Source organism: Microtus ochrogaster, linkage group LG2 (assembly GCF_000317375.1).
Source record: "Microtus ochrogaster isolate Prairie Vole_2 linkage group LG2, MicOch1.0, whole genome shotgun sequence".
NCBI classification, from domain to species: domain Eukaryota; kingdom Metazoa; phylum Chordata; class Mammalia; order Rodentia; family Cricetidae; genus Microtus; species Microtus ochrogaster.
Genome location: NC_022028.1, coordinates 47,513,917 through 47,527,334, shown reverse-complemented (window position 1 = coordinate 47,527,334; position 13,418 = coordinate 47,513,917). Strand labels below are relative to the sequence as shown.

General features: G+C 52.0%; 1 protein-coding gene across 1 annotated transcript in view; it reads right to left on the bottom strand.

Moving 5' to 3' along the window:
• Itgb2 (integrin subunit beta 2) overlaps positions 1 to 11,271 on the bottom strand; it is a 30,294-nt gene extending 19,023 nt beyond the window's left edge. The window contains exons 1-3 of the mRNA XM_005360246.3: positions 11,180 to 11,271; positions 1,023 to 1,083; positions 607 to 695 (exon numbers count right to left, since the gene is read on the bottom strand). Coding sequence (XP_005360303.1) covers positions 607 to 695; positions 1,023 to 1,080 — 147 coding nt within the window. The 5' untranslated portion in view covers positions 1,081 to 1,083; positions 11,180 to 11,271. The remainder of the gene's footprint in view (positions 1 to 606; positions 696 to 1,022; positions 1,084 to 11,179) is intronic.
• Positions 11,272 to 13,418: the final 2,147 nt, after the last annotated feature.

Here is a 13,418-nt window from a genome sequence, read left to right as displayed (position 1 = left end):
GAGTGCTGGGATTAAAGGCGTGCGCCACCACCGCCCGGCTGTCGGGGTGTTTTTACGACAGCAACAGAAGAAGAACTATAGCAGTATGTTTTTATAAAAATACACTCAGTGGTTTTTTTTAAAAAGCAAATACCTGATTCTCAAAGACCTGTGAAAAAGAAGGGACAGGAGCTGCCTGTCTGTAGCTTCCACTAGACAGGATCATGTGACTAAGGAGAAAGAGTAATGTGTGGGTTGCCCTGTGGGGTCACCAGCGTGGGGACCCTGGGAGGAGGGTATGATAAAGGTTTAGTCCCATGGGCGAGCCCTCTATGGGGGGGCAGCTGAGCTGAGGGACCGTCATTCAAGGCGAGACGTTCCCACCATGCTTGACTGTGGGCCTTCATCTCCTTCTCTTTGTTCATATTGTGAAGCTGGACTGTCCTCCCCTATGTACCTGGGTCAGCTTAGCTGACCACAGTACATTCATCTCCCTTCTAGAAGCTTCTCTACTGAGTCATCCCTGCTATGTCCTAAGGAGATCGCCCTAGTGTCTCCAGCTTAAGAGATGTAGAGGGGGTGGCAAGGGCAGCTTAGACTCTGTCAGAAGACCCACACCGCTCTTACCAGCTTCTGGCACCACGCGCAGCCAGGCGCCGACTGGACACAGTCCCGACAGTTGCTGACTTTGTACTTGGTACACTCCTGGGATGTGACTGGGGAGACAGACAGGCTGGATAAGGGCCCTGCACCCATGCTGGTTACTCTGAAGAGTGGGGGTCTCTGGGGAGGGTGCGGGCTAGTGTCTATGGTCTTATGTGGTCTGGGAAGGGCTCCTGAGTCACCCCAATGGGATTCAGAGCAGCGCTCTGGAGTAGCAATTCTGAGTAGCACTCAGACTCCACCTCCTGTTATATGGGAACCAAAGCCATCCATTCCTGAGACTTACTGCCAGAGGAGGGCCCTTCCTTATCCTCAAGGGGACATGAGGTGGGCCTGCTGTATGGGAATGTCATATGTAGGGACAACTCCACAGAACTCACCAGATTCCAGGAAGAGCAGTCCAGCTAAGGCCAGCAGCAGTAAGTGTGGGCCCAGCATGTCCTGTGGAGAGAAGGGCTAGGTGACTTTAGGCTGATCACCTGAGGACTTCTTTTTTGCTGGCCTCTTGTCCTGCTGCCACAGGGTGTGAGAACCAGGTAGGGCCAGCACAGATAGCTCTCAAGGCCCATGGGGACGAGTTTACTCAGTTACCACAGGGAGGGCTGTGGAGGCCTGAATACTGGCTCAGGTGACCAGGTACCTAGAAGAGCAGGCAGCCAGCTTCTGTGGGGATACCATGGGTATGCATGCCCCCCCCACACACACAGAGGAGGGAGGGAGAAGATGAAGGAGAGAGAGAGACAGAGAGGGGGGGGGCATGCCACGCACAGTCCCATCCCCGCCATACAAGTGCAGCAGCTTACACTGCCCAGGGCAGGCCTGTAATACCTGTGTATTCCAAGGCCACAGTGAGTTTAGCCCACAGACCTGGTTGACCCAGACAACAGAAATGGGCCCAGGTAGAGCCATGCACTTGGAGTACTTGTGAGGCAGGGTTGAGCTGACTCATAGAGACTGCCTGTCTCTGGTTGTCTCAGACACTCCTTGCAGCCTTGATTCTAGTCTTGCCCTGGAGGAGCTAGAACTGGGGACCCTATTGGAATCCCTGTCCCTGTCAGCGGAGAATAGGCTTCTCAGAGCTCATCCACAGCCTGGATTACCCAACTGCTGTCCACCTGCTGCCGTGTTTCTGGACCAAAGCACCCTATATCCTGCTTATAATCAACGATCCTGATGGCCTTGAACTAATAGGGAGCCCAGCTGGGGACTGGGTATGCTAAGCAGCCTGGGATGTGACTTCCTTCCTTACAGCTGGGCACTGGCAGGATTGTCATTCTCCTAGATCCTAACTGTCACTCTCCTTTCCCTGGAAGGACCCAGAGAGGTCAGGACTCAGCCCCTGGGACCTGTGATGTTCTGGGTCGGGTGGCCCCTGTATCTGAGTTCCTAAGACACGAGGATCTGTGGGGCAGGCAGGAAGAGATATGTGACCAGGGCCCGTGTTGTCAGAAACAAAAATCAACATGCCTTCCCAAGCCATGACCAGCTCCTCTGCAGAGGAAGGCTGACGCCTCTGAGGAGCCCGAGTGAGGGTGGGGACAGTGTTGTCAGGTCGGTGCTTTGAGGATGGCTCTTAGTGCCCTGTGTGGCCTCAGAGTACTGGACATACCAGCTCAGGGTCCTTGACATCACCTTTGTTCCCTGAAGACCAGCATCCTTGCTGAAGTCTGTGATAAAGTCGCTAGGGCCACCCCCTTTTGGGGCCCCATGTAGCCTCATTTCTGACCCTTCTAAAAGTGACCTGTGACCCCAGAAAGATTGCCTTCAGGATCCAGAGTTGTTAAATGAAAGCCCACTCTGCCCCACTTAAGGAAAAGCAAGACTTCCTCCCTGGCTTTCTGAGTTTAGCAGACTATAGCAAGGTTGGGAGCGAACTTCAAGCTACATGGGACCCATCCCAGCTCTGAATGTTTCTGTGTCTCCCAGTCCCGGGACTCCCAGCTCAAGCTGAGGCAGCTATATTTGGTCCTGCTTCTGCATCCTAGACCCCAGAGTTCCTTGAACACTGCTGGGTCCACCAACTCCCTTGGCTAACCTGGGACCTGGCACGTGTCCCTGAGATCTGCATGCAGGCACTACAATCCAGTCAGCCTCAGCAAAGTCCCCTTTCTGAGGACATGGCTGTCATGGATGGAGAGTGGGGAAGAGACTTTCTAGGGTACAGACATGATGCTTTGGGGAGAGGCCCCCACAGATATCCCCCTGCAAACAGCCGTGACAAGTCAGTATTCAAACTTAGTTTTCCAAATGGGGAAACTGAAGTTCTAAGCAGCAGCAGGGTATAGGGCTGAGAGCCTCATATCTCTGCACACACACACACACACACACACACACACACACACACACACACACACACACAGTGTGTGTGTTCAACTTGGTTAGAGGACCAACCCACAGACCACATGCCCTGTCCTGACCTTGGCCACAGGAAGTGGGTAGTGGCCAGGGTAGCTTTGTTCCGGGTGCTGAGCCCTCAGAACTGAGAGCTGTTGAGAGCAGCCATCTCCACCTGGGCCCCCTCTGCCCCACAGAGGACTCCAGACAATGGACAGTGGTGTGAGCTTGGAAGGCAGACAAGTGAAGGCCCAGGTCCAGGTGAACAGAGCCTGGCACTGAGTTCCTGCTAGTCTCTGTGTGGGTATCAGCACAAGGATGCCCTACCTGGCTTGCTCTGTGGGCTTTAGTGAGACCAGAGTCATAGAAACCCAAAAGAGCAAAGCCCATCTAGTTCTTTCTGCCTCGGTTTCCTTTTGTGTAACTGTAGCAGATTGTGGATGTCAGGGCCTAGACCTGACTAAGGTTTTCCCTGAGGCCCTGATGTTCAAGACCAGCCTGGTCTACAAGAGCTAGTTCCAGGACAGGCTCTAAAGCTATAGAGAAATCCTGTCTCGAAAAGCAAAAAACAAACAAAAAAACCTGTTATGAGACTCTGTACTTCTTTTTGCTTTTCCTTTTTTTTTCTTTTTGGTTTTTGGAGACAGGGTTTCACTGTGTAACCTTGGCTGTCCTGGAACTCACTCTGTAGACCAGGCTGGCCTCGAACTCAGAGATCCGCCTGCCTCTGCCTCCCTGGGTGCCACCACCGCCTGGCTAATGCTGTATTAAATCCTCAGCTTGTACAAGATTTTCTGACCCCAGCTTTTTCCTACCATCTTTATCTTCTTATCTCTTAGCCCTTCCTCTTAGGGCCCTGTCTCTGATAAACAATCGCTGGCCCAGGTCCTGTGGGGCCTGCCCTAGGAAAGACAGATTTGAATGTTGCATCTCAGGGTTTTCAGTGCCTAGCACAGTGGTCCCTCCTCTGAGTCTGGCAGCCAGCAAATGGGGAGACCCCTGGTCTCTGTAGCTGCCGGCCCCCTGGGACTGTACCACAAGTCCAGGCAGGGCAAGAATAAGAGTACCTGGAAGTGGAAGAGCTCCCATGGTTACCATGGTCACCTCACAGCCCTGCAAAGGTCTCCTCCAGTCCATGGGCTTCACTGGAGCTTTGGCAGGTACCCTCGCCAAGTCATGCGGTGTGACCTTCTGCAAAGGCCTCCTCAGAAAGCCCTACCCCAGTAGCTAGTAGAACTCTACACCAGAGCCATCCTCAATCTCCACCCTCCACTAGGCAAGTGCTAGCCCAACCCAGGAAGTGGTGAAGATCAGCAGGCCAGTCCCACTGTGAGGCCTGGGTTGTCCTTCCCTGAAGATTCCCTTGGGGACTGTGGCATTACACAGAGGCGTAAACAAAGCCCCTGCTTCTTCTTCTTCTTTTTTTTTAAATAAGATTTATTTATTTATTATGTACATAGTGTTCTGCCTGCAGGCCAGAAGAGGGCTCCACTAGGCAAGTGCTAGCCCAACCCAGGAAGTGGTGAAGATCAGCAGGCCAGTCCCACTGTGAGGCCTGGGTTGTCCTTCCCTGAAGATTCCCTTGGGGACTGTGGCATTACACAGAGGCGTAAACAAAGCCCCTGCTTCTTCTTCTTCTTTTTTTAAAATAAGATTTATTTATTTATTATGTACATAGTGTTCTGCCTGCAGGCCAGAAGAGGGCACCAGTTCTCGTTACAGATGGTTGTGAGTCACCATGTGGTTGCTGGGAACTGAACTTGGGACCTCTGAGCTCCAAACCTTTGAGCCATCTCTCCAGCCCCCAAGCCCCTGCTTCTTTGGACCTGGCTTCTGTGACAGGAAAGTCACGGCCTCATACTCGTCCCCATGAAGAATGAAATGCACGTGGCAAAAGAGGAAGCAAAAGGCAATTTGGGCAGGGTATGGCGACCTGTAACTGTAATCCTAGCACTTGAAGGTGAAGGCTACAGGACCAGAAGTTCAAAGTCACCCTCAGCTCCGTAGTGAGTTCGAGGACAACTGGTGGCATGTGAAATCCTGTGGGTGGTGTTGTAAGAAAATCAGCAGGGAGGTGGTAAGTCTTTCAAAAGGCTAGTGGTGGGTGGCTTCCTGTCCTGAGCCAGAGCACATGAGGCACCTGACTGAGCGCTACATGGGCAATCAAGTAGCTGAAGACTGGCCCAGCGCTGTGTGGTTTGGAGGGAGAGTAGATGGAGTCGTAGGACCCCCTTTGTCTGAGGCAAACAAAAATGAAGGCGTGTGATGGTCAGAGACGATTATCAGTGCAGTGTCAACATGACGTCACTTCTGTCCTTACACATTCACAGGAGAACCAGGGGCAGATGGACTCAGGGTACTGGACAGGGTTCTGGGGTCCCGGAGCTCTGGGCAGAGGACAAGGGTGCAGTAGAAACAGAGGGAGCAGCTGGGTTGGGGACACTGGTCTAGGACCCAGCGCTCTGGACAAACATGGGGAACAAAGAATGTTCTTGTTCCCCTTCTGTTGTTGTGATACAACACTAACCACAGGTGAGTTAGGTGAGGACAGGGTTTCTTACAGCGTATAGGTCACAGTCATTATCGTGGGAAGTTAGGGCAAGAACTCGAGCAGGAACTTGAAGTAGAAAGGACAGAGGAACCCTGCTTAGTGGCTCACTCTCACACTTAGCTGGCTTCCTAGATAGCCCAGGTCCGCCTGCACAGAGCGTGGTGCTGCCCACAGGGGTATAGGCCCTCCAACATCGACTAATCGTCAAGACGCTTCAACATAGATATACCCACAGGACCATCTGATCCAGGAAGTCTCTCAGATGACTTAACGCTGTGTAAAATTGACAAAGCTAATTAGGACAAGGGACCCCCACACAGGACCAGGTGGAGGAGCTGGGTTCTGAAATACTGCATCTGGGGTCCTAGAACTCCAGGCAGACTTGGAACAAAAGGCCAAAGGGGTCAGAAGGAGCACTGATTATGGAAGATACTGGTCCCATGGACTCTCAGACAACTGCCAGATCTACGAAAGAAACTTTCTAAGTGAGTGAGAGATAGGTCCCATGGTGCTTACTACTGATGGAGTCCGGAAATGCAGAGAGCTGCAGCAACTGACCAAGAAGGGTTTAATGAAACTCACTTCTAAAGCCATCGAAGAACACTACAACACAGTGGAACAAGCTTTCCATCCCAGCGTTCAGGAGGCAGAAGCAGGTGGATCTCTGTGAGTTCAAGACCACCCTGATAATATGTAGTGAATTCTAGGACAGCCAGAGCAACATAGTGAGACACTATCTCAAGCAAGCAAGCAAACAAATAAACAGATAAATAACACTGCAATAAGAAGTCCCACAGAGGGAAACTCCAAACATCCTTACAGGCATGCTAGTGCAGGAGAGTTCTCCTGCTGCAGCACTTCCTCTCTAACAGAATCTGAGAAGTTAATGATCAAAGCTGAGCATCTCCAAGGAGCATGGACAGCGAGCAGGTCATTCAACAGGCAGAACTCAGATGCTGAGGGGCATGGGCTACCCATCCAAAGATAGGCATTTCTGGGGTAGCTTTCCAACAGAAGATGGTTTTACCATTTTAACACTCACGACTCCCACCCTGTGGAATCTGACGTAGTAGCGTCATGGTGCGGACAGCTGCCAGGGCAACTCATTCTCATAGTGAAAGTGAATGACCAGGAAAAAGTCCTGTGGGTACCATCACATCAGTGACTTCAGGTTCCTCCATATTCTGTCTATATGTTCCAGTTTATGTAGTAAATGTGCATGGTGACATCACATAGAGATACACCATGTGAGATTGCTATTGGTGTTTTTGTCTCTGCTGCCATCGTCCCCGAGGAGAGTCCTTCCGTGACAGTGGGAAGAATGGAAGTGGTGACCTCACACTGCTACGGGAGCCTGCTCATCAATCCTTCATCACTTCATTCATTAACTCAGTCATTCATCCAGCAAATGCTTGCTGATCTTTTCTGGGACAGGGACTGGGGCATTCAGGCTGTTCTGAGACATTCTTGGACTTGGTCATTCCTGCACCTTGCAGTACCTGCCCTGCCCCACAACCTCCAGCTAGTTTCTGGATTTCCAGAGCACCTACTGCTCTAAAAAGCACCATGGAGCACAGTTGACGGCTCCCTGGTGCTCAGCCTGAGCATCCTTAGACCCTGGACCTCAGGGAGATCCCTGACCACTGCTCAGATGAGAGGTCTCTGTCCCCAGAAGCTTCCAAAGCAGCAGCACTGGGGGACTCAAAGCCCCTGCATTTCTCACTGTCCAGATTTGAGCGTCACAGAGACCTTCATGCCCATGTCCACATCTCGTGCCCACAGGCTGTGACCTGTTGCAATAAATCGTTGGTAGGGATAGGGCTGTGGAGGGCCCACTGGGGTCAGGGCCAGTTCCTGGAAGTGGACAGTTGTCCTCTAGAAACAGCAATGGACATTCTGGTGTGGGACAATTCTATATTCTGTCAACAATGTTTTAAATAAACACTGATTGGCCAGCAGCCAGGCAGGAAGTATAGGTGGGACAACCAGACAGGAAGTAGAGGCGGGTCAAACAGGAGAATTCTGGAAAGAAGGAAGTTTCTTTGGGAGTCCTGCCCAGACAGTGAAGAAGGAAGATGTGACCTGCCCCAATGAAAAAGGTACCAAGCCATGTGGCTAACATAGATAAGAATAATGGGTTAATATAAGTTCTAAGAGTTAATAAGAAGCCTGAGCTAATGGGCCAACCAGTTTATCATTAATATAGACCTCTGTGTAATTTCTTGGGGCTTACCAGCTGTGGGAACTGGGCAGGACAGAAACCCCAACAAGCAGGCCCTCACGTTACAGACATTCCATTGCTCACAGTACCCCTGTGAGATGAAGGGTTAGCCTTTGTCTCTGTCAGCCTATGTCTGGCCTCAGTCTGTGGGTTTGCTCTGACAGGCTCACACACCTAGGCCACACAGCCAGGCACAGCTGCAGAAGGAAAACACATCAGCCCCACCCCCAGAACATCCTAGACATAGGCTCAGCTGCATAGGGCCACACACAGGCCACTCCATTTCCTCCCTTCCTGGAAGCAAAGGACCCTGCAAGGGTGACTCTCGTGTGTCTATGTGGCTGAGCTACAGGCCCCCAACACTGGTTCCCACATGAGGCTGGGTGTTACTGGGCAGGCCTTTTCAGGGTGAACCTCTATGTCCATAGACTCAAAGTAGATTTTCCTGCATAGTGCAGTGAGCCTCATCTTACTAGCTCAAGGGCCTGTCTCATGTTGGTTCATTTCTGTGAAGAACTCTGAATCGTCTAGACCCTAAATTAAAGCTCAGCTTTCAGGGCGCTCCTGGGTGATGTTTTAAAACAGCATTGTGCTAGGCAGTGGTGGCGCATGCTTTTAATACCAGTCCTTGGGAAGCAGAGGAAGGCAAATCTCTGTGAGTTCAAGGTCAACCTGGTCTACAGAATGAGTTCTGGAACAGCCAGGCTTGTTACACAGAGAAACCCTGTCTCAGGAAATAAAACAAACAAACAAACAGCATTGTGAGGCTGAGCTTCCTGCTTGGCCTGATCCTGAGGTAGCCAAAAGGCTTCCGTGCCTTTCTCTTCCCCCATCAGCACCAAGCAGTGGTGGGTCCCTGCCTTCTCGGATCCTACACAGACCATCTGAGTACTGGCTGCTCGTGGATGATGGTGTTCACAGGGACTCAGGGGAGACCAAGCAGACGGTCTCATTGATGCCAGGACTGTGAGTAGCTCAGATGCTATGTCTTCTAGGGAGGGAGGAGGCCGTCAGGGTACACACCCAGCAGGACCCAGGACCTGATCTGATCTCGGCACATCACCTTTTTTTTTTAAAAAGAAGATTTATTTATTTATTATTTATTTTATGTATATGAGTGCTCTATCTGCACGTATGCCTTTGTGCCAGGAGAGGGCATTAGATCCCACTAGAGATGGTTGTAAGCCACCATGTGGTTGTTGGGAATTGAACTCAAGACCTCTGGAAGGGCAGCCTGTGCCCTTAACCACTGAACCATCTCTCCAGCCCTGCACATCACCTCTTAGGGGCCAACTCTTTACTGGGGAACCGCTTGCTGGATGATGATGAGGAACCTGACCCTGGCTTTATGTTAGAACTCTGGCTGTGCAGCCAACCTATTCTGCTCTAGGAGAAGGTCCTAAAGAAAGGACTAGAAGAATTCACCTGCGCTCAGAGTGGACCTTACCTTTATCTGTTGCTCACCTCAGACTCCAAGCAAATCCTGTCAGACCTACTATGTGTGAGGTCCACATACAGAGGCAAGGCCTGAACTCCAGCCAGCAGAGACACCTACTTCATAGAGCCAGCAGGGCTCAGCAGGCATCCAGCCACCCAGCACACCTGGGCCACCCGTGTCAGCTTGGCTGCTACCTCCCACTGTCAAAGTGTCACAGAGACCCCTCCACAGGGCCTGGGGGTCGCTCGGACTCATGGGATCTGGGAGGGAACTAGTGTTCCCATGAGAGGTCCCGTTCATGCAAAAGAGAACTGAGGCTGGACACAGCTAACCCTGGGCTGGCTGCCTGCGGGCATCTCCTGAGCATCACTCAAGGGTGCCCAGCATCCAGGCAGGGGGCATCCTGAGCTGGGTTTTCTCAGAGGCTAGAATTGTAATCTTGGGTGACAGAGTACACTTGAGAGTATTTGGGAGCCTTGATTGACAGGCTGAAGGCCAAAAGGGGAGGGATTTAAAGACAGAGGCTGATCCAGGACCTGCTCCTCCCCACAGAGTCACCCCACTGGGACTCCGTGCAGCCCCACCCACACAATTAGCCCCTCCCACAGCCCTGCCACCCGCAGTGAGCCACCTGTGCCTGAGTGACAACGCTGGAGCTCATGGGAGCCCCGGTTACCTCCTTCACTCCATCCTTTGGGGAGTGGATTTTGTGTTGCTGTTCACTGCAGATGATTGGAGTTTGCAAAGCCTGGCAGCCAACCCTATGAGAGTCCAGCGGCCTGCACAGCCTACACCCTTTCTACACAGAAAGCAGAATGATTCCTCCCAAGCCCTATATCGAAGTCAGCTCCTGTGCAGAACTTCCTGTAAAGGGCAATTGTACGACTCTTCCGCCCCCACAATCCCAGTTCACCCCGGCAGTGTCATGCATGCCGTTGACAAGACTGTTCCACATACTTCAACAGAGAAAACCAGAGTTGTTGGAGAAGGGTGGAGGTGGGAAGTTTGGACCTCTGCAGCCCCATCTAACCTTCAGGGCCTGCTCACTTGACTCCTGCTTTGGCAGAGGCCCCTGGGCCTGACTCCCGCTCAGGGCAGATATCAACGCTCACTTTTCAACTCATCCACTGCTGGTTACAGAAAAGCGTGCCTGCCACCTGAGACCCAAGCTCATGGAATCCACTTCACAGAGCCAGCTAGCCCCTCAACAGCTATAGCCCACCCCGCCCTCTGTGCCCACCTTCTCCTTTCCCCCACCCCTTCACCCTCACCCCCAAGCCAATCTCGTAGGTCTGGGCCCCACAGGCATCCATTACTGCCTCTGTCTGGGATGTGGCCCTGTGGTTCCTAGCCCCAGGCCTGGTCACTACAGTGTGTGGTATTATTGGGCAGAGGACTTCCTCATTGGTTGGTATGCTGTGGGCTAGGCTGGGCGTTGGTAGCCCAGGTCCCAGAGAATTGCGGGGCAGTCTGAGAAGTTCTTTCCTAAGACACAAAGATCTCAAGGCCCTCACTGTAAGGCAGACGGGCGCCAACAGTGTCTCCCCAGCTCTTTCTCCCATTTGTTGCCTTCGATCTGACAAGTCACCTCCACGACCGCAGGCATCTACTTCCATCCATAGCGGGTAGGTGACGGCCCACATCCCCTAACTCCACAGCTTGCTTCGTCCTCCCTCCCGTCATAGCTGCCTTCCTCAGCCCCAGGCACCCAGGCACCATGGCAGAGAGGGAATCAACTCAGTCCTCTGCCCGCTGTTATAGGAGTTCCTGGGGCTTCTGTGACTCTGCCCCAGGGTGGCACCACACCTCCCTCCAGTGGACATCAGTCAAGAGGGTCTGGATACCCAGAAGTCATAAAGAAAAGGTCTCAAGACCTTTTCCTGAGAGATACCCCCAGTGAGGGACCCAGATGGGCCGCCAGCGCCTGTTCTGGGGCTGGAGAAATGAAGAGGAATTTCGAGGGAAAAGCCCAGCCCAGGAGCCCCGCACTCACCGCTCTGGGTTCCTGGAGCCCTCCACTCAGTGGGTCTGGCTGACTGACAATGTGTGCTCGCTCCCTGCCAGCTGGCTCTGTGTCTAGAGAACACAGCCACTGAGGCCCCAGCCTGATGCTTCCTGTTGTAAGTAAGCACCCAAGAGGAAGTAGGGTGACAGTGCTGCTCCTTGGCCCACATGTGGGTTTCACCCCAGCCCCCTGACAAATGGGGAGTCAGGGAAGAGATACCGAGAGAGGGAGGAACCTGTAGGTGATGGCAAGCTTTGCAGCGAGAGAGGAGGGGCTCCTGCGGGAGGCAACGGTCATCGATGGCACTGGGGGCGTCGAGACGAGGTAGGAACTCAGGGACCAGTAAGCAGAGGCTGACTGAGAGAGAGGCCCAGCTACAAATGCACAGGCTGAGGCGGTAGCCTCCTGAAGGAAGCAGGTGAGTGAGAGGAAGGAGGCTGGGGGAGGTTCCTGGGAGGGGGGATGGGTACAGAGGGATGCATAGGGACTCAAATCACAAAGTCCAAGGTGGACAAAACCCCACATGACAACTATGACAACTTGCAAGAGTAGAGGGGGCAGAAAGAGAGACCCGGAGTGGGAAACTTAACCTAAGATTTGAGATGTCGGCCATGTTGAAAAGCCATTAGTCTTTTTCAGCGATGATGTTTTGTGGTTACTTCTCAGTGTCTCCCTCTTAAGAGTTTGAAATGTTTGAGATGATATGATAACATTTCAGATTTTCTTCCTTGTGATGGGGGTAGACGTTGGAGATGGGTGTGAATACAGGACCGACCGTCCGTAAGCTGCCCCCAGTTAAGGGGTGGGGGCCAAAGACCGCGGTGTTCACGTTCTACCCTTTCTGCCTGTGATATAGTAGGTAGAATTTTCAAAGATTTAGCTGCATGAGGATAAAGCTGTTGAATGGGACAGTTTCAGGGTTGCTGGATGTCCTGGGGATGATGGTTGCTAGAGTTACAAGAAGACGAAGCTAACAACCCTGAACTTTCATGTGTATTTTCTCACAGTTGAAAAAATGTGTGAAAGATGATATCAGACTAACTTAAAAAACAGCGCTGGAAAGTAGGTGCAAAGGTTCACACTTGAGACCAGCCTTTAGGAGGCTGAGGGGAAGGACTGCTCTGGATTCAAGACCAGTCGGGCAATATAGAGCCTACCTCAAAGAGGATTGAAGACTAAAGCAAGGAATGGGAGATCTATGTATCCTTGTAGAAGATACTAATACTACCCAGAAAGATCAGGAAGGCCTAATCCAGAGGCCAGAGAGACAGCTCAGAGGGTAAAGGGCTGGCTGCACAGGATCAGGACCTGAGTTCGGCTCCCCAGAAGCCACATGCAAAGCTGGGTGTGACTGTGCGCATCTCTGACTCCAGAGCTGCGCGTGTAGACAGTAGGATCTTTGAGGCTCACTGGTCGGCCTGTCTAGCTCATGAGTGAGCTCCAGGTTCAGTAAAGAGACCTTGTCTCAAAAAATAAGATGGAGGCCCATTGCGGAAGACATCAGATACCCACCTCTGGATTCCACTGCATGCGTGCATGAGCAGGTTCTCTCACAGATGCACAAACACGGACACACTTCACATCACGCACACAGACCCCACAATCTTAGAGCTTACAAAATACACAGTGAAAACTGACACATGAGCTAACTGATGGAGCCGCAGACCTGCAGGCCTCTTTAGCAAGGGGTCAGTGGCTGTTCTCGTCCCCGAAATCAATAGCTGACAAGGAGAAATGAAAGAGAGCGAGGATCATTCTGGCTCATGGGATGTGGCCACGTTGGTAGGTAAGGCTTGGGAGCAGGACAGACTCCTGTCCATGGTGTATGTGGGGGATGAGAGCAGAGCCATTGTGGCAGATCGAAAACTGAAGGGGAACGTAGCTTCAGTAGTTTGACTTTCCCTTTCTTTAAAAGAGGGCTTATGTTTTATTTTAAAATCAAATTTTATTTTATTTTAAATTGTATTTATTTGGGGGCTGGAGAGATGGCTCAGCGGTTAAGAGCACTGGCTGCTCTTCCAGAGGACCTGAGTTCAATTCTTAGCAACCACATGGGGACTCGCAACCATCTATAATGAGATCTGGTGCTCTCTTCTGGCCTGCAGATGTACAGAACACTGTATACATAAGAAATACACAAGCCAGGCGATGGTGGCTCATGCCTTTAATCCCAGCACTCAGGAGGCAGAGGCAGGCGGATCTCTGTGAGTTCGAGACCAGCCTGGTC